The sequence below is a fragment of the Bombus huntii genome, chromosome 3, assembly GCF_024542735.1.
Source record: "Bombus huntii isolate Logan2020A chromosome 3, iyBomHunt1.1, whole genome shotgun sequence".
NCBI classification, from domain to species: Eukaryota; Metazoa; Arthropoda; class Insecta; order Hymenoptera; family Apidae; genus Bombus; species Bombus huntii.
In genome coordinates, this window is record NC_066240.1 from 19,786,162 (window position 1) to 19,806,366 (window position 20,205).

General features: G+C 42.0%; 1 protein-coding gene across 2 annotated transcripts in view; it reads right to left on the reverse strand.

The window, feature by feature from the left end:
* Nucleotides 1–5,995: 5,995 nt before the first annotated feature.
* The window catches only part of LOC126863434 (protein sax-3-like), a 238,865-nt gene continuing 224,655 nt past the window's right edge, over nucleotides 5,996–20,205 (reverse strand). Inside the window, exons 6-8 of one of the 2 annotated variants that reach the window (XM_050613604.1) lie at nucleotides 17,144–17,327; nucleotides 11,307–11,449; nucleotides 5,996–8,989 (exon numbers count right to left, since the gene is read on the reverse strand). In XM_050613604.1, coding sequence (XP_050469561.1) covers nucleotides 8,880–8,989; nucleotides 11,307–11,449; nucleotides 17,144–17,327 — 437 coding nt within the window. In that variant the 3' untranslated portion in view covers nucleotides 5,996–8,879. Of the gene's footprint in view, nucleotides 8,993–11,306; nucleotides 11,450–17,143; nucleotides 17,328–20,205 lie in introns of both variants that reach the window. The other variant, XM_050613603.1, reaches the window with a different exon arrangement.

Genomic DNA, 20,205 nt, shown 5'->3' on the forward strand with positions numbered 1-20,205 from the left:
GATACAATTTCGAAATTGATGGCAAAACGGCGAACGCGAACGTCATGGAAATTCGGCGGTTTCTCGCGATCGATCTTACGATCTCACGATAGTTTCGAAACACACAGTTTTCTACGACGAGTATAGCTTTTACGGTTCGATCGCGCGACGATACGACGAAATAAAACTTAAAACGACGAAATAAAAGTAATAATCGCAATTCTGAATTTTGGAAACAGCTACAATGTATCTCTACATAAGTACCTCTGATCGATAATTATTTGGTATGGCTCGACCGTCGAATCAACGATCCTTTGGTCTTTGTCTCTCGATCGATGTATCGGTCGACTCTTATCTCGCCGATGCAATTTTATCTTCTTTTCTTCGCCGATTTCTTTCGCGATTTCATCGACGATCCGGTTACATCGTAACAAGCGGTATTTAACGAAAATGCCATCGGTACCAACTCCTATTACCAGTACATTTACTTTTGTCCTCGATTAGCGACTTTTGTCCAGTTTGGCGGATCTCAAGGATGAAAAGTCACGAGTTGAACGAAATTGCGGCATTTTTAAACGCCAACCTCGCTATCTTGCTCAGCGCAGTTCGTACGAGGGTGGTCCAGCGACGATATAACGTTGGCCATTTTACGCGCGGACTACATTCACGCGAACTTTTCGCGTATTTGCCTCGCATGCACCCGGACAGCTTTCTAACAGACGCTGGGAACGATCCTCTTTCGCCGGAAACGGGGACAAATTGTTCCAGTTCTCCGTTTTCCGGGTTTTCTTGCACCGTCCTTTACAATAGAGAAACGATCGGGTTACGGGTCGCCTGTGACGCGATGATAAAGGCGGGGGTTGGCTTTTTTAGATGCATTCCCGGTCACGGTTGAAAAGCTAATCCGTGGTCTTTTTCCTCCGACTTCTAGATGGAGTTCGTCCACGACGAATGGCCGTGTCTTTCTATATCTTTCGTCCCATATGGTTTTCAATTGAGTCGTGGTCCGTTCTCGACAGAAATATTTCAAACGCAGATTTTGGACGTTCAGCTCGATATTTCGACAAACGTCGATTCTAACATATGTTAGATTTCCTAATAAACGTTGCTTTTTTTCGGTTTTATATGGTTCGCGTTTAAAGGTAAAGGTTCGCAAAAGCCTGTTTCTATGCGAGTCTTTTAGCGGCTAAAATAGGTCAACTCCATTTTTCGTCAATTTCTCATTTTCGTTATCCTGCGTAATTGTTGCACGATCGATGTTCAATTTTCGAAGAAACAACTACGTACGTAGGTATTCAGGGTGACTCTTGAAGCCGAAATGAGACGAAAATATCCCTGCGCGCGAACGAAAGGAAGCGGGCGGTCTTTAGGCGTCCCCAGAAGTAAAAGTCGAGGGAATTTAAATCCGAGGACCGAGCAGGCCGAAGCACGGATCCTCTCCGACCGATCTCATTTCGGCTTTAAGACTCGTCCCTTAAATTTCCCGATACCCGTGGCAAAACGCACGCTGTATACTCTTTACGGCATTCGTCTTGAACGAAATACAAACATCGCGATATTTTCTAGCAACTACGTTGCGATTCAAAGACATTCTCCGTCTTATCGTCGAAAGACACGGAAAGGTTGATCTCTCGAGGAGCCCTAATCGTTAGACGTAAAATCTCTCGGAACGAGGTCTCGATCGTTTTATCCGGGAAAAATAAAAATCGCGTAATAAAAACACTTCTTGGTTTATAGCCGATGTTACGCTCCAGTTTCGCCATTCGAGGACATCGTCACGTCCGGAGAGAAAATTTTCGATAACAATTTCATCGCGTTAAATCTAGGTAGACCGCGCGCAATAAGGACGTGCGTCGCAGACCAAGCGACGCTACATTTTCTTCCCGTTCTTTCTGCTCGCTCGACGATGTATTTTTATTGCCGACAACGAACTTGGCTTATTAGATTACACGGGAAACCGGTTCCGTCGTCATTCTCGCGATAAAACCGCGAGTTCGGTCGAGTTATCTTCGCACGATCCGTTCGAAACTTTCCTCTTAAAACATTCAAACAGCTTCTCGCGCTTCGTAAGCTGTCGTTCGGTTCGCCAATTTCCCTTTTACTCGCCTTTAATTTTTATTCCGCCCCGTGGAGATCGAGGTGGGTGGAAGAAAATGAAAAGTAGAGTCAAATGATGGAAACAGAGAGAGCGAGAGAGAGAGAGAGAGAGAGAGAGAGAGGCAAAGAGAGACAAAGAAAACGGTAAGAATCGAGGAACGTGATTCATGAAGGTAAAAAGGAGGATAGAGATAAGGGGCAAGGTGTGTGCTTGCCGGAAGCGGCGGCATACGAAGAGAAATATTCTGTCTCGCATCTTGAAACGCGTATCCTCCTCCGACATTTTTAAATGTGAACAAACGAGAATTTCATCCGGTAACGCGTCCTCCTTCGTTTCCGTCACGATTCGCCGCCTTCCCTTTTCTGTTGCAACTGTGATACGAAAAATTGGAGCGTTTATTACTAGCTCTAACAGTTAATAGTAAAAGGATCGGTATCTTTTTTTTATACCGTACGTATTTATTTGCGTGCCTTGTAAATGCCTGTAGAAAATGTTTCGATAATTCCTCGTTGAAGCTTGGAGGTCACGAACGAAACGCCGCGTTTTCTAACGATACAGGATATCTTGCCTTCACGGATGCGGAATGCTTCGAACAGAGGCTTACAGAAAATTGCAAAAAGATCGCTACAGGGCACTTACGAGAACCGCTGCGACGCGATATCCTACGGATAGCTCGGAGAATATTAGTATCTCGATTTCACACGCGCGCGTATCTTTTTCAAACGTATCAAGAGTAGTATCGAATAGCTGGATCGCAACTTTTATTTACAAATGTATTACGATACAGAATTTCGTACAGAAGGATAGATTTGATTCAACCGAAGCAACGCCACGGATGTTGTCTCTTAGGATACGTTGTTCGTCCGGAAAGCATCTTTAACTTCAAAGAGCACACGCGCATCCATCAAAACGAAAGAGAAGATAATAACGAAAGAAGCAAGTTACAACTCCCTAGGTAAATCGTAGCGCCTTTATCGATTCCTTGACAATTGCTAGCTTCTATAAATTGTATCTCGTTCGACTGCCTTTTCAATTTTACCAGTCCTGACCTGTTTAAAATTTTATCCACGAGGGAACGTCGATCCGATCCAGTTATATCGCTCGTGAAGATAAAGCCCGGATAAAGATAAGAAACGTATCTGTTGAAAGTGCAACGCGATACAACCAGTAACGTAACCCCGCGATTCTCCTTTCGTTCGTTGCCTAACCAATGAGATACTTTCTCGGACAACTTTCCTCCTTCTTGCCGTCGTTTTATGTACCCTAGAACGTACTCTGCGATCGAGATGCGGTTCTACGATGAAATCTTCCAAACATCGTTCGAACGTTGGAGAAAAATTGGAACGAACGTACCCCGGCTTGCTGCATTCGACCCTGGATAAAATCGATCGTATCGTTGTTATAACTTGGATTTCTTACCACAGATTTATTAACGTTAGAAGTATCAGAGTGATTTTTCATAATAATCCTATAGATTTACGACGGTGCTTTTTTGCGATTTTCAATGATTCTTTCTGAAATATATAACGTATATAAAGTATCTGATAAAAGATAACTTTAGCGGTATACAACGGTATACATGTATGTATGTATGTATGTATGTATGTATGTATATATATTTGTACACGTAGGTATTACAGCGGTATCATATCGATATTGACACAGGAAAGTATTAGGTTGTCCGAAATGTTTCTTTCGTTTTATAAGGAAATAATAGACGCACAATGTTTTTTGTTTTTTATCAGTTTATCGAATTATGCACGAATATAATAACAGAAATAGAACGAAATGGATCACGCCTGGATTCGATAAAATAATATAAAACAGAAATTCTTGTTCATCTATTATCGCCTAGTGAAACGAAAGGAACTTTTCGCACAAGCTAATATTCTCCTCGCAAAGATCGTTATGTTAAACAGATTGATATATTTTATTCAATTTCAAGAAACGCCGTCGAAAGTTAAAAGCTGGGAATTCTACCATGTGCCATTTTTTTCTTACGTTCTAACCCGAGAACAAATTGAATCGACTTGCGTTATCAATTACGAATGTATTTCATCGAACTTACCTCGGATAAAGGATTTAAGAAGCTGACCTACATCGAGCGAGCTTCTACGTGGAATTGCTTTAAGAGGCTGTCTAATCAGGCTTCCTGTCTGTTCATGCAGTGGCTCACAATCGATTTTACGGTGCACAAAACTCGACGAACGGCAGAGCTGATCGACGGGCACGCGATCGCTCGAAAACTACTCGCAGTTTGATCTTAGTTCGCCCGTGCTTGTTCGCCAACTGAAATCGTTTAAACGTCGATTGGCTAAAGTCGTTCTATTTCGAACAACGACACATCGATGTGCTAATGGTAACGCTTCGAGGAGAAAACTTGTTCGTTTATGTTAAACACGCAGCGCTACGGAATACAGCGAGATCCTCTCAATTCCAAACGTTCGATCAAATCAAAGATATTCTTCGTCTTAACGTTTTCAAAGCGGGTGTCGCATATACGTGACCGTGGCTGTCGGCGATTACAATAATTAAAATGAAAAAATTAGTCGCAAAATAAAATAGATGGTCGTGGGACGTTCGGAAAAGATATAGACGTGCCGAAACGTTTCGAAAATATAAATTTAAAAGGAAATGTAATAGAATCAGCGGAAAATACGAGAAACTTTTATACGAGAAATTTTTAAAATTTTAAATTGGTACTCGCGTATACGAGTGATGCGAATCTTTGCGTCAGATATTTTATCGCGTTATCTATTCTAGAATATACACGCGTATGTACGCGCCAGCGTCTTATTTGTCTCGTTCCCCCAAAATCGGACAAAAACGAAGGAAAATGGGAGTTTCTATAAATCTCTACTCGAGGTAACGCTATTTGTATGTAAATTTATTTATTACTCTTGCCAATTATAGTTCGATCTTGCAAAATTATATTTTCTCTTTTCTCTTTTTACATTTTCGAATTTCCTCTGTCCGCAATTGCATAGCGCAACACGGTCCGCCGTAAAAGTGTTCGAACTTGCAAAATTTTTCGCCTCGGAATTCTAGTTCTCCGAGTTAAGACAAAAGTAGCAATTTTCTCGCGTCAGCCGTTTCGCGACGTTAATTATCTCGCCACATAGCGCTCGCACGTATCGAGGAAAAAAGAAGGTGGATCGTCAGGGAGGAATCCAGCTTGAAAGCATTTCTCGGCCAGTGACGGATAAATAGAGTTGCTGTCGAATCAACTAGGATCGATGGAACGACGTCCAATCTGTCGACCCATTGCATTCACCCCTTGCAGAGTCACGGACCGATATACGTGTAGCAGGCGAGTGAAGTGCCGCGTGTAGGTAGTTTGCGCGGGGCTGCTGTCCTTTTGAAACTTCAATCTCCAGTTACTTGGATCTGGCGCTGGAACCAGTTCGTCGTGCGGGCCAGTTTGTCCAGGCAACAAAAGCGGACGTTTCCTATGGGAAAGGGGTAATTTTGTCTTTGGAGCAACTTTAGGACCGTGTATTTCCGCCACTTACCAGAGCGGTTTCTACGGACTGGTTCCGAGAATCGCGCAAACGAAATGGCAGTGAGAAATATTTTTCATCCGATTCGAGGATGATAGTTGTTGTCTCGCGACTTCGTCGAATTTAAGAAATACGTATTTTCACGATAGAAAAACACGATTAGATCGAAAATACGTAGCAAGGAACGCGGCAAAGAACGTAGCAGGCTTATTTTCGCTTATTCGATTTCATATCGCTTACCTTTAATATCATCTTGAATCGAAATATTTCTATCAACAGCTGTACGTCTATTCTGTGTCTAGGAGAAAATGGCAGAAAATGGCAGAAAATGTTATTCGGTGAAATCGTGGATGTTTAAAGGAGAAAGATTCTTCTTAAAGATCGGCGGGAACAAATGGTAGAAAGGAAAGGAACAAAGTCTTGTAAAACGCATATCGTATATTTCATAATTTCGCCGTCGAAGAAAACTTTGGATTTTACGTCAAGTTCGAGTATTACTGTGCGATCTGTCCCGATACAGAAGTTCAATTGCGCTCGTGAGCGCCGTTCGAGAGCCTCGTCCGTCGAGCGACAGATCAACGGATCAACGGAAAAAGAATGACTTTATCTAAAACGCGTAGCTGCCGCCGCTTTAAAACTTCTCTTCGTATCGCTAATTGATGAGCTTAGGATCAGGTTGGCAGTTAATCGCTTTTCTCGCATCCCATTGTGCCCATTGAGCCGCTCGAAAACGCTTTACGAGTGGTTTAATCCTTGATTCGTAACACGAATTTTCGCTAGTTTACGATCAAAGGATATCTCATATTTTTAATCAACGATATCGCGTTAAATATTCGAATTTATTTTCACGAACCACAGAACCGTATTACCGCGATCCTTTGATACGAAAATCGGTAAATTTGAAAAACGTGTGCTTTTACTTAGAGAAATAACGATGCCGACGAAATAATTTAATCTCTTAAGCATTTTCATTTGTACTAGGTATTTGTAGTTTTACGACTCGTCCACTCGTTCGTGCTTCTGCGTAATTTTACAACCAGTCGATATAGAAAACAACGAGACGTACACGTTGTTGCATAACATTCTCGTTAACTAAGAACGATGTAAATACAAATGTTCGTGACGCGCGTAGTCGATGTTACGAATTAAGTACACTGTATTCGTTCGAGTGGAGAGGATCGAGCATACGTCCGATATACGTATGCGGCGCTTTCTCACTTTTCTCGATTATCTCGTCGACGATCGAATCGATCGCGCGCTCCTCGATGACGCTAGATACCATCGACTAGGCGCGCTTCGCGATCGCTTCCGCTTTCTTTCACGCGATGCTTCGGTCTGGCTCTTTAGAAAACTAGATAATACTGATAATTCGAGCCTCGCTCGAGCGGTCCGTACACACAGTCGACTTTCTCTCCCGTCGACGCATGATTACTCGAACAAAATGTATAAATAAGGAAACTCACTGTTACAGTCATCGAATAGTTTTTCTTATTAGATACGTCGTATTTCTTATCTTCGTTCGCAATCGATATCCGAATTCAACTGGAACTCGGTAAAGAAGGAAAAGCGCAATTACGATCGAACGAACGATCGTCGCTTAAACTTGTTAACGCGCGTTCGTTCGATCGCCGATACGAATATACGCGAGACGTTCGATCTTCGTCGCATCATCACGCCATTTTCCGACGAACGCACGTCGACACAGATTCGGAATCAAAGACTCGCGGTGCATCGCCGTAAAACCAGCTTCCGAACACGGATCTCGGAAACGTTGGAACGCGACGAAGGAATGCAACGGCGCGAGGCGGCTTCCGAGCGTTATCCAACTTAAAGTAACCGGCGCGTAGTTCGCGCTTTCTTCGTCGACATGCGGATAAGTGGCCACGTATAAGAGTGCTCGATAGTTGCACGTTTACGCAAACTTGATCGAACCTGCGCTGATTTTCGAATCGACGCAGTTGGGCACAGTCAGGCGACACGGTTTCGTACCAATTTTCCCGAGACAATCGGTTGCGACCGTAGGGAGGAAGGAACAACCTCCCGCCGGCAGCGGCTCTCTTTTGCCGCGCCGGAGATCAAAGCTGATTCTTTCGCTATCGGTAGATTCTGGTTGCCGAGACAATTTTAGATCGCTATCGACGATCCTTTGGAAATCTTTTGGTATTTTTCGCATTGGCTCGATGATAAAGGCGGTCCTATATAAAGTGGAAAAATAAGAGACATTTCTCCAGGAAATAAACGAAAAAGTATGGCTGCGAGTATGAGATGATCGATCCGATGAATCGAAACTTAACGCGTTCACCATCCGTGCTAAGAAATTTAAGGTAACAGAGATGCGACGCGAAAGCGAGGACATTTCTCTCTGGAATCGTAGACGGTGAACGTTTTAAGTTTATTACTGATCTACATCCGTTTCGATTAGTTTAGTAGTTCAGTCTATTCGAGTGCCGAATAACAAGATATGTCAACATTTTTATACGTATTAAACTCCTATGTACTATTTTTATTATATTTTGATTATGTATTCCACGATACAAAGATCTATCGTACACGATCGCTAAAATAAACGAAAACGTGCAATTACACGAGTTAACGTAGAACGCAAAAGATATGCACGTGTCGTCCTCATCTTGTTCCATCTTCGTTTACGTACGACGCAACTCCGCGGCCAAACTCTTCGCGCTTGACTTCGTTCTCGAAACTGAATATAAAGGCACATGACGTAGCTGACGCACGAAAACAGGAAGACTACGAGTCAGCCGATCGAATTTCCAAATTGAATTTCCAAATCGAATCTCTAAGCCCGTTTTCTCTCTCACCTTCGATACGATCTGATCGATCCAGCAACCAGCGCTATCGACGAATTAATTCCTTCCTCCGAACCTCAGCGGGTCGCCTAATTCTTTCGACTACGATCCGAGAGTTCCGGCAATCGGAAGGACAAAGACGCGAGAGTCGGGCGCTTTACGAGATCGAGTCGGCCATGGAGGACAAACGGTGAACCGGAAACTGGCGTGTAGCGACGCAGAAAGACAATGGCGGCGGATCGACGCTGCCAACCTTTCCCTTTCTCGCAGTAGCCTATTCTCTCGTCTATTCCCGTAACGTTTCGATCCACGTTTTACTTTCCCCGCCCTATGTCACCTCTTCTCGTTTCATCCATTTCTTTCGTCGCTCTTTTTTCCCTCGTTCGTCGTTTACGCGTCCACACGGCTAGCTCCATTCTTCAACGATAATATAAAAGTCCATATCGTTATTCGTGCAGCGCCGTGTCGATACGGCGACGAAGCGTCGTCGATCCTTCATCTGAACACCTGTTGTATCCGGCCCAGGAGAACGAACAGAAGCAGTAGCAACGACCCGCTACCGCCCACGCTTTTTGCGCATCCGTGATGGAGTTCGGCTAAGCTTTCTCCTGAAACATCGTTACGTACACTCAAACACTGCTAGCTTTCGACTATATTGGCTTAAGAAATTGATAACGGTCGTACACGTTGGCACGACCGCGCGAAAATGTTAAGAATGCGCTGTTGCCAGAGCAGGATAATATCGGATTAGAACAAAAGTTGCCAGTGTTCTTAAAAAAATTCGAAAACAACCTTTACACATTTCTACGTAGATTTACTCGACGATGTATATGGCAAACGACGCAGAGACTATTTTTAATTAGCATCTCGTTGTTGCAAAACGTTACGAACTCTTGTTTCTACCTGACGTGTTTTACATCGAACGAAGCAAAGATGTCACGAGGAAAGTAGCGAAATTTAGTTCTCAACAATTTCCAAATGAAAGATAGAGCGCGTTTTGCACGAAGAGCAACGAGGATAGATATTGTTGTTGTAGACGCATCCTGCGGGCATTGCGAGCATCGCTGTTGCGCCACGATGTAAGTTTCCTAACTTTGAGCTACGAGTAAACTTTTACCTGGCGAAAGAACGCTTTGCATTTAGCATAATCCAGGAACGACCGAACGAGTGGCGCGTGTTCGTTTTCCCGCTCGATATAACCGTGAATTAGTCAGGTCTTGATGGAATTCGCTGTCGTAAATCCCGATATAACCGGCTCTTTTGTAAAAAGCAATAGCTACGAAATGGGGTAAACGACAGAGCTAAAAACCAATTAACACGGGCCTCTGTTATGCAACGCTGACTCATCGTTACGTTCTCTCTTTTTGAATTTCAATCGACGGTAAACAGGAAAGGGAATAAAGCACCACCAGAAAGGACCAAAGGGAATACAAATGTCAAAGGCTCTTCGACGTTGAAGAATTTTTTCCAAAAAACGCTGTTCCAGCGGATCAATTGCGATCTAAAGCCAAATTCCACAGCATAAATCAAACGTTCGTTTACTATCTCGATTTATATAATTTTCGTTTTTATGCTTTTCACATGTTTTATTACTTTCTCGCTCGCGTTTTACTCGCGCGTTAAAAATACCGTTTTCTATTTTCTTTTTTCTTTGCTTAAAGTCGCGAAAGTCGTTTAAATTTTTCAATAAGAAACGCATCTTACTTTCTGTGTTTCGATCGTCTTATTTAGCGCAGAGGCTGAACCTTATGTTTAGGTAGCGAGAGTTTATCGGCGGTGATAAGTCGCGCATATCTTATCAGGATTTTTGTGCGTCGCGCGCGAGTTTGTTGCGATTTAACGGCGGCGCGGCGTCGTGGAAGTTACCTTCCCTGATATTCTGTTCGCTTCTTTCGTCACGCACGCCTGTAATTAAGCGTAATATGCATAAATATCACACGATATTTAACGTCGGCCACGTGACTTTCATTTTGACAGCCTCATAAAGATCGTAGTGCAAGTTTTCGCGATCCTTCGGCATTACGTCGAAAACTTTCGGCGGGGTTCATCGAATACGAATCACCACGTTGTTAACTTTTTATAAATTTACGCTACATCTTCGTCGAACGCAATTACCTAATTCCTAAAAAATATTTTCAGAAAACTTTACGTAGACTTGTTGATTTTATTTTTTGAAATTCGAATAATCGTTGGAATATTCATGAATATCAAAAGGAACATAAATATTCCCTCTTTTTTTAAGAATTTCTGGCGCTGTGTTTCTCCTATTAATTCGGTACGATTAGGAAAATACATGAAAACAAAAAATAAATTGTAAAAATTCATGAAATACGCACGTCAAACGTGGAAACCACTGCATCGATAAACAACACGAAACATTAACGAACGAGAGTATTCAAATTCTTTTCCGCGGATTGGATTGGCCGCGGTCGATGAATATTGCATCGGCTGTAATTTACATGCACATTACGTTGAATTTTTTTACGACTGCAGATGATCGACGGAATACCTGATTTCAGGTAAATGAAATTCTTAACCCAACTATTGCGATACCGTGAACTTCATTGAAATACTAGACGGAATAGCGTAATTCGAATCTGTTCGACGCGCGGTGCATTTAAAAGAGGATAACGATACAGTTGTTAGAGCAAAAATTTTCTATTCTTTGGCACGATGTAAAAGTTCGTAGAAAATCGCTCGATGCTTAATTACGCGTTAGTTGCGAGAATGGCTTTCGAAACGAAGCGACTGTAACACGGACAAGGGTGAATATTACGCTTGTATCATTTCAAATACACGTAATTCCTTTTGCTATAATGCGTATAGGAATGTGCAAAGGTTCTTAAATTACGTATCGAGTTAGGAACGTTGGAAAATTTTCAAGCGCCGGCTCTAAGACGGTAGAAAAACGTTTATGCTCACCGTTGAGCACGTGCACGTGAACAGTGGCAGGTTGATCGGGCATGGTGGTGAGATGGCACGTGTAGTTTCCGCTGTCAGCTGGTCCCACCCTCGCTATGCTGAGTGTCGAATTGGCCCCCTCTTCCATTAGGTCCGTTTTCACGCTGGAACATACGTACAGCGGTGTTGAAATTTCAATTTTTAACGGAACTTCCGGGCGGGACGGGCGTTTTATCAGCGGCCGGAAGCGTACGCGAAAAATGGCCAGTCCGATTTTTGAGAGATCGTTCTGCAGACTTTTATTCTACCCTTTATCATCCTCCTTGCCTTTTTGTTCTTTTATCACGCGTTTTTATAACGCCAGGCTCTCGTTCGAACGACACTCGTGATAAAACAAATCTCACGTTCTCTTTATTTCTCCCTTAACCACTTGGTCTTTGCCCTTGGTCGCTCTTTTTTCAAAGAAAAACCTATGAAAAGTATTTTAGTATCGCAGTGGCTAAACATTTGCCTGGAGGTGAAAAGAGGTATGTATTTTCTTTTCGACTATTCGTATGATTAAAATGTGATACATCGTGTACGCGTATCCATACAATGGTTATTTACAATTTACATAGATCGGTGACGCGTGAAATCGATTACGAAATTATTGCGATTCTTGGTAATATCGCACGCGACGTATTTAAACTCGAATCGAATTAAAATTCCATATTGATATGCATTGGGAAAGTATAAATGCAATCAGCTTCTATTTGGAAAGCATTAGCATATGGAATTTTGAACATCGTGTAATATAGCATAGCTATAATGGAGTCAATTTTTCCTGCATCGTTGTAAATTGGAAAGAGAGATTGTCAGGGGAGAATGCCAACACGAAATTGATTTACATAGCGGATAAATTATCGAATAACTTTATTAACTTTATAATTTTTATTATTTATCTAAAAAAATAATTTCGTCGTTGGCTACCTTATTAACGAACAAAAAGCAAAGGGAAATATGTGCCACTTTATTCGAATAATTTGTCAAAGCAAGTAGAACGTACACGAGCGATATTATTCCGTAATAGGATCTGTTTGGTCCGCTCGATCTATCTGGCAAGAAACGATGTTATTTCCTTGCGGACACGAACGCATCTACGTTGCGAAAGAACTCTTCACGATGATAAGGCGCTGTAACTTAATAAATCGTTAGCGTTCTTCGTTTCGAGATTATGTGCATGCTTACGAAAGAGAACGCGTAAAGTAATTTATTCTCTTTCATCTTACTTATACATCTAACGTTGCATCTTATTGATCGTGATTGGACAAAGGTACACGCAACTTGGCTCGTTCGGTTCGTCTTCGAAATGTACGTAGAAACGAACTTTTATCGTATTTTCATCGAACCATTTTACGATAAAGCACAGTGATCGTACACGAAAACGACGAATCTTAAGATTCGGCAATGAAATATTTGATTATCCGTAGGTTATAGTATGTGAGTCATAAAAGATTTGATATTCTTTGGGAAGAAGAAGCTTCGAAAAGGACTCGAGTGTGCATCGGATGCTCGTTCGATTTCTTTTCATTACCATCGCTTTTTCCACGCCCCTTATCAATCTCTCGGCGAAGAAGCTAATAAAACTTTCAATTTCTTTCGAGTCTAGCAATCTCGTAGGCACGAGAGGATACATTTTTCCGTGTTTTATCCAAACTTGAAGTCAAAATGACGAACCGTGTAGATATCGAGCTTTCAAAGTATGTTCACATTGTGTAATACAGACATCATCGAGGTCTAGAAATATCGGGCTATGTATGAATTGAATTCTCAAGGTACTCTATTCTATAGAAATCGAGGTCTCAAAGTACGTACGATACATTGTTACGTAGAAACTGTGTTTTTCATGTAGCGTGGTATCACGTAGCAGACGAGTTTCTAAAGCACTAGGTTATGCAAAAATCGAACCTTTGAAAGACCGCAAAGGTACGTAGAAATCGATTTCACGAACCAATCTATCGCATAAGACTCGAATTCTCGAAATATCGCATTATAAAATATATCACCGTATTATAAAACACAATGTTACGTGGAAATCGAATCCTTATGGTATTTTATCGCAGTAAGGTTTTCAGCAGAGAGCAGCGTACGAATAGCTTTTAAAAATAGTCATTCGTTTCCCACATTTGTGTTTCACGATCAGTAGATTTCTCGCAGCTACCTATTCGATTCGTTAGCGACTTTTGTCGCCGAGGCGTCGCTCGTTATGTAGCGAGGATCGACATACGCTTGTTTATTTATTATTTTGCGATATAACTTTCACGCGATTCCGCAGGATGTTTTAAATTTTACATTTATACGAATACAAAATTTCAACCGATTATTCGTCGTTTCTCCGACAATCTGACTTTCGATAATCGTCGTTTGTACGAGACCAATAGGTGTCTTGATCTACGGATATTTGCGATGCACCTACCTTTCTAAATCAAACAAGATTTTTAACAAATAATATATACTCTTTATTCGACGCTTCGTTTAAATCAAACGATAAATACCGTAGCCTTTGTCTCCTTCTATTCTCCGCGAAATACGGAGCAGGGGGTTGCCTTTAATTGAAAAACTTGGCGAGCGCAATTTGTCCGTTCGTTATCTGCTCGTTCGAGCACGATTGCTCGTTGATCCGTAGTGCGAAGCAACCAACCATCGAGGTTTCAACCGTTTCACCTGGCTTCTTTCAGTTTCGCGTTAATAAACCGGCAGTTGGGATACTTTTTTCCATTTCTCTTCCTTTTCATCCAACATTTTCTTTCTTGCCGTTGTTCACCGTTCCAGCTTTCTTACGAAATTGCGTTGTCGCGTCGGTTGAGAAACAGAACACGTACTCGTCCAAGTAATGGAATTAACGTATCACGGGGTTGTAAATTTCTGCACGATACGGCTCTGTAATTTTAACGCTATGAAAAATGACGCCTGCGAGCCATTCGCCTCCGGTGAATGTATAATAAACGGGATTGAATCGCAACCCTATTAACGCGTCCCTGCGTACGAATGATTTAATCGCGCCGGCTATTGTTTTAAACTATAACTCCCGGCGAGCACGTTTAACCGATTAGCTCCGAGAGATTTTATCGATAGAAGGGTGGAATAATTTTAAAACTACTATTTTAGTCTTATTACGATTACCATTATTATTCATGGTGTCCGAGGATCACAGGTGCAGAGGATCGTAAGCAAGTCGAGTAAAAAATTATTGAAAAAAGATTACGGAAGAAGAAACCTTTCTAAAATGCATTTTTATCGTTTTTCTTTTAAAACGCGTATGTACGTATCGACGATACAGGTGGAGAAACATCGTCTGACACGATTTCTTGTGTGTTGGGTCAAGGGGGGGGGGCTAAGACGACGACGCAAATTTTCGCTATCTTCGGATCTAGTTAATTAAAATCCAGGCGAATAATCTCGGCGACAAATAATTCGCCGTTTTACGTTTTTCGAATCGACGCGACGATGCGACGGGTCTGCGGCGCGGTGGCACGCGGCCGGAAATGGACATTTACTTTCTCGGAGAAAAATAACGAGCGGCAGAGCGGTAGTTACTGCGGAAATGTGTTTACGGTCTGCGGTTTCCACGGGCCACGTGGTTGCGCTACGTACGACGAGGGCTGAAGTGGTCGTACCACGAGGGTGCTCTGAAACGAGAGGCCAAGTCTCTATGTACACGCGCCTTTATGTACCGGGTGCACAGTGCAAACTAATTCCATTTACCGGCAGCCAGCGTGTCTGCCGGGTTGTAACTTTGTCGAGCTGTCGGCCACATCGACAACATTTTCGCGAGAAACATTCTCCTTCGCGCCACTACATTCTCGTTCAAAGGTTAACGATCGTTCGGATCAGTGTTATTCACTGACAAGCCACTCGCGAGATCCCGCAGATAAACGGACTTGATACGAGTTTTCTATCATTTTCCAGATTCCTACGATTAGAAGAGAGTCGCTAAAATTGTAACAAAATTTCGGATATTTTACGCGTACAACGTGCCTCGCGATGCGGATTTATAAACAAGTGGATGTCGGAAATTGAAGCTCGAGATATTGGAGATATTACGTATTCGATCCTTTTCCAACTACAAATACACGCGTAAAATATTCTGCTTTTATAAATCGTAAAAGCGTAGAACGCAAGTTTGCTGAGTCTTCGTCATCAGCCACACGCTATAAAATACTTGTATACTTTGGAAGCTGTAAGTTACGAGCTTTTTATTTATACTTTTCGTATGCAGTTTTACTTTTCATATTCTTCCTCTCATATTCATGTTTATATTATACGCTGGTGCATTATACTCGATGGAATAAGAAATTAATTTAAATGACAAATATGCATTAAACAATTCTGTCCTTTCGTTTAAAAGAGATATTACGAATTAAGAATTATTAAATATACGCGATGTAGGCATCGTTACACCTTCCAATCGTACGGTCTTTGCAAATCGTAAACGTCCTTTAAACGTTTGTTTCCAATTACACCGAGAAAAAAGCTGCGACTAGCGCGAATGAAATATTCGTGGTATATTTTATAAGACGCCGATCGGAAGGAAAAGAAATTAACGAGAACATTCCGATCGTATAAAAAACATAGTTTGGTACTCGTATAAACGATAATTGACGCGATCGATCGCGTAACGCAAGAGGGAAAAGTACGCGAGTTGCTTACATTTCAGCGACAGCGTACACGTGTACTATGCAAATTTATTCGACGTATACGCGTGTACATTCGGTGTTTCATCGCGGCGTCTGACTCGGTTCGACGATGCGGGATCCGGTGATTTTCCAGGCTGCGGGGTAGTTTATACGAGGATTAGCGGAGTGGGTGCGTCTACGGGGTGGAAAGGCAGTGAGAATCGTCGACACTGGATTAGAACTTACCGCGGCGTCCCGTGGATTGTCGACCGCTTGCGCGTTCACCTGGCTATGATTTATGACTAGCCGAGGCCGTCACGATCGCGCTCCTATCCACGGAATAGCGAGTGGCGCGAACGCTTGCCTTTGCCCCCGCCGCAATCAGACTCTGCGAATCGAGACCGGATTTCAAACGTCGTATCAGAGACGCGTCGCTGCGCATCGAATGGGCCCCACGGTATTTTGTCGTGTTTGACTTGCGTGAAGGATAGATGCTTGGCACAGGATTGACGTATATACGCAGCTGTATCGAGTTATGGCTCTCACACGGTCGATTCCAGTTCTCTCTTCGATATTTCCTCTTTACGATTACATTTAGAATCTGGCTTTCAAGCATTAAGTTGGTGCATATACGAGATACCAGTTTTACAAATAATACGTCGCTGGACTGTGGATTTTTGTGCATTCATCGGAAATTTGAAGCGTGACAAATGTGTACAGAATGCGCGTATGCGAATATGCAAAGATATGCAAAATGTCCAGAGAATGGTACTCGTTATAATACTTGCAATTAGTACGTAAAATAATTTTCTAGCCAGATTCCATTTTCCTAATTGTCTTCGTAAAATATGATTTTCAATATATATCCACAGTCGCGCAGATACACGTTGCATATTTATCGTACGAAAGAGTTGCACACGCGTTCGCCTAAAACTATGAACGAGAAATTTCTTGCGATTAGTTTCGCTAGTTTTACTTCTCTTGTTTCCTTTCGTCGTAACGTCTACGAGTCTTTTAAATTAAACGCGCGATTTGGACGATGAATTCTATGTCGCTGGATTTACCGATCGATCCACGCGAGGCAAAGGTAGAACCGAATCGATTAGAATTTTCCCATCGAGGAAAATAACGCTAGTTTTCGAAAAACCGGTAGCTCTTCGAGCTTTCAAGCGAATGAGAGCGTGAAAAGAACGAAACGTTTACCTGATACCGCCCCTCGTCGTGTCGTAATTGAGAACTCTGTTGCCGTGAAGCCACTGAACGACGCTGTACTGGACTTGCATCGCTATATGACGCACGACGCACAATAGCTCGATGGTGCTGTCAGCCTCGTAGTACTTGTCTCTCAGCGGTTCACCCAGGGCGTCCACTATCTGGACGGACGGTGCTGAAATTTCATTACGTAACGTTAGGATACAGCGGTAAACACCGAGTCAAGCGTGTCTCGACATATCGCCAAATAGTTTTCTTCGTATCTGCTCGTTTTTATTATCTTGTACGCACAATAGTAAGATTAAATGCATACGATGAAACGGATTTATGAATTCGGAAAATTGGAAAATTAGAAAGTTTTAAAATCAGCATCTTTTGGCCAAGATCTTTTGCAAGCCCCTATTCCTGTATATTTTCTGATTTCGTTATGTACGCTTCGACGAGTTCGTTCGTCGTAGACGTCGACTTCTCGGTCGAAAACTCGGTAACTCGAAGAAAGAAGAGAAAGAATCGTCATGGATACGCGTGAGTTCTCGTCTCCACGTAATGCCGTAGATTTCCTAAAATAGATTTAAACGTGCTTTCTCGATCGAAACGAAAGCGAGATTGAGATATAAAAAATTCGAGGATCGTAGTGGGGTTAACTTAACCGTGATTTTACAAGTTGTCAGAGTAAACGTACTCGAGTATCTTGAAACGCGTAGAAAAATAATTTATTTAACGGCAAATCGAGTCGTCCCAAATACAATAACGGATGAAACCATTTTAGTTCTAGTTCGCAATATTTCACCGAGCCGATATACATATATATTCACAATAGGTCGTTGTTCACGCGTAAGTGCATCTAACGATCGCGGCACAATTCAGATGCGATCTTTTATCCGGTGTCTTCTGGACCATTTCCAATTCGAAGTTTATCATGCATCCGCCAGCGTGGTTTAAGAATATGGAAATCCAGAAACGAAAGAACGAGAGGGCGGAGGAAGGCCCGATCCACGGTATGTTTCTCGAAGATTTCTCCATTTTGCCCGCGTACAAATTCCACGCAGACTGCCAGACGAATACAAATCGTATCGGCTTAATAATGCGAATAATGCGACGAATCACGGTACTACCGCCGATTTCGTTGGTTTTATCGTCGACAACCGGTATTAAGCATTTATAGACAGGTCAGCGGATTCGTAGCGCAAAATATAATCCTTCGATGGAAATTTAGTGGACCAGGATTTCGAATTATTCGCACGAAAGCGTGAAATGTCGTTTTAACGCAGCAAATATCGAGCAGAGATGGTAGCAGTGGAATTCAAATTTTCTTCGGAATTTTATAGTCACTGTTCAAATTACTGTATTTCGAGCTTGCTGATAAAAGATTCGTCGAACGTCGGCGATAATTAAAATTTTTATTTTTGCACGATAAAGCGCGAAAATATCCGACATCTAGTATCCGTTTCCGAAAAGAACTAGCCGATTTTTCAATTTGACGAAAAGAAATTTTCCATCGAATCTCGTTAAAACGTAGCAATTTTATAAAATATTATCTTTTACCGTTATCAAAGTCATTTACAATCGTTATCGTAGCACGCGAAATGCAGGGGGTTAAAAGCAGGTGGCGTCTTACTCGTTCAACCGAGTGGATTTAAGCTTACCAAGAGCCGACATCGTTTACCTTTCTCGTAAAGCTTGCGAAACGGGACTGTTGGTCTGTAAACCGATGTTATGTAATGCTGCGACGTTATGTAATCCGAATATTTTATCCCACAGCGGCACTAAATACAAAACGACGCGTCATCGGTGACGCATACGTGTATCTAACGACCAAGGTTCGACCGAGAATCTCTTCCTTCGCTCCTTGGACCGTTTCCAGCTTCAAAAGTACACGACTACCTTGGAAAAACGTACGTACGTTAGCAGTAGGGAGTCCACGCGAAAGGGAAATGTTTCCAATGTACAGAGCGGTCTTAGAACGAAGTTTGAAACGACTCCTTTTTACTCGAATAATCCGTAATTTAAATACTCTACCTCGTGGCAAATTTAAATTTTCTACATTTTCTACCATTTTCTTAATTTTCTTTGCAGATTATTAAGTACTATTTTACAATTAATAACTCGTTACTAGCGTCATATTGTATACGTTGTTGTAACGTTTAATTAAACGCTGATTCTTCGTTCCTGAATCTTTCTATACGAATCGTAGTACACGAATCCTCGAATACGGCCGAGAAGCCGTCACTTTGCTCGTCCGATCACTGGATGATATCGGATTCATCATCGCGTTCCATCGCGTCGAGCCTTCTTTCCTCAGTTTTTATCGACCGAGCTTCACGCGGAATCACGAGGACGGAGGGCACGCGTCCATGTACGTTGTCAGCCGCTACGTTTCTACAAAACGAATCTCCTTAGTGGAGAAATATCGAAGAATCTTCCGAAACAACGGTTTTCTCGTACTTTCCCGACTATGCCAATACCTTGATAATACACAAGTTGCTATTTATGTTCTTTGGCATTGTTTCTTCTTACATTCCTTACATTGTTAAAAATTAATCCTTTGCGATTACAAGGAAAACAGATTTATCAGCGTGTAAAATGTATATAATGTATTTGTGATTATATCCGTCGATTCTCAAGTCGTTCATTTTTCACGATGTTATTTGTACTTGTAAAGTGTCAGTTCACAAAATTTCTCTACGGTTTTAACCCCGTGATACATTGATTCTTTACTCAACCCGAAACAATATTTCACCCCGAATTTTAAGACCCGAACGAATATATCATCCTCCCGTAGCCGTTTCCCAAGATCAACTACGAGATTGTACCTAACGACCAAGCATAAAAAACGCGAAAAAATTTGTAAGAGCATTTGAAACTCGAGAAGACAGGTGAAAAGGGGAGGACGGAAGAAGATACGTCGCGATATTAAGCTCTGCTCGAGTTTATCTCGTTCAAAATTGCTCGCTTTCCTTATTATTTTTCTCTCCATACTCGTTCCTCAGTCCACAATTTCAGTTTCTTTATCGAACTTTGTTTATTTCAAGTTTCGGCATTCGACGAATTAA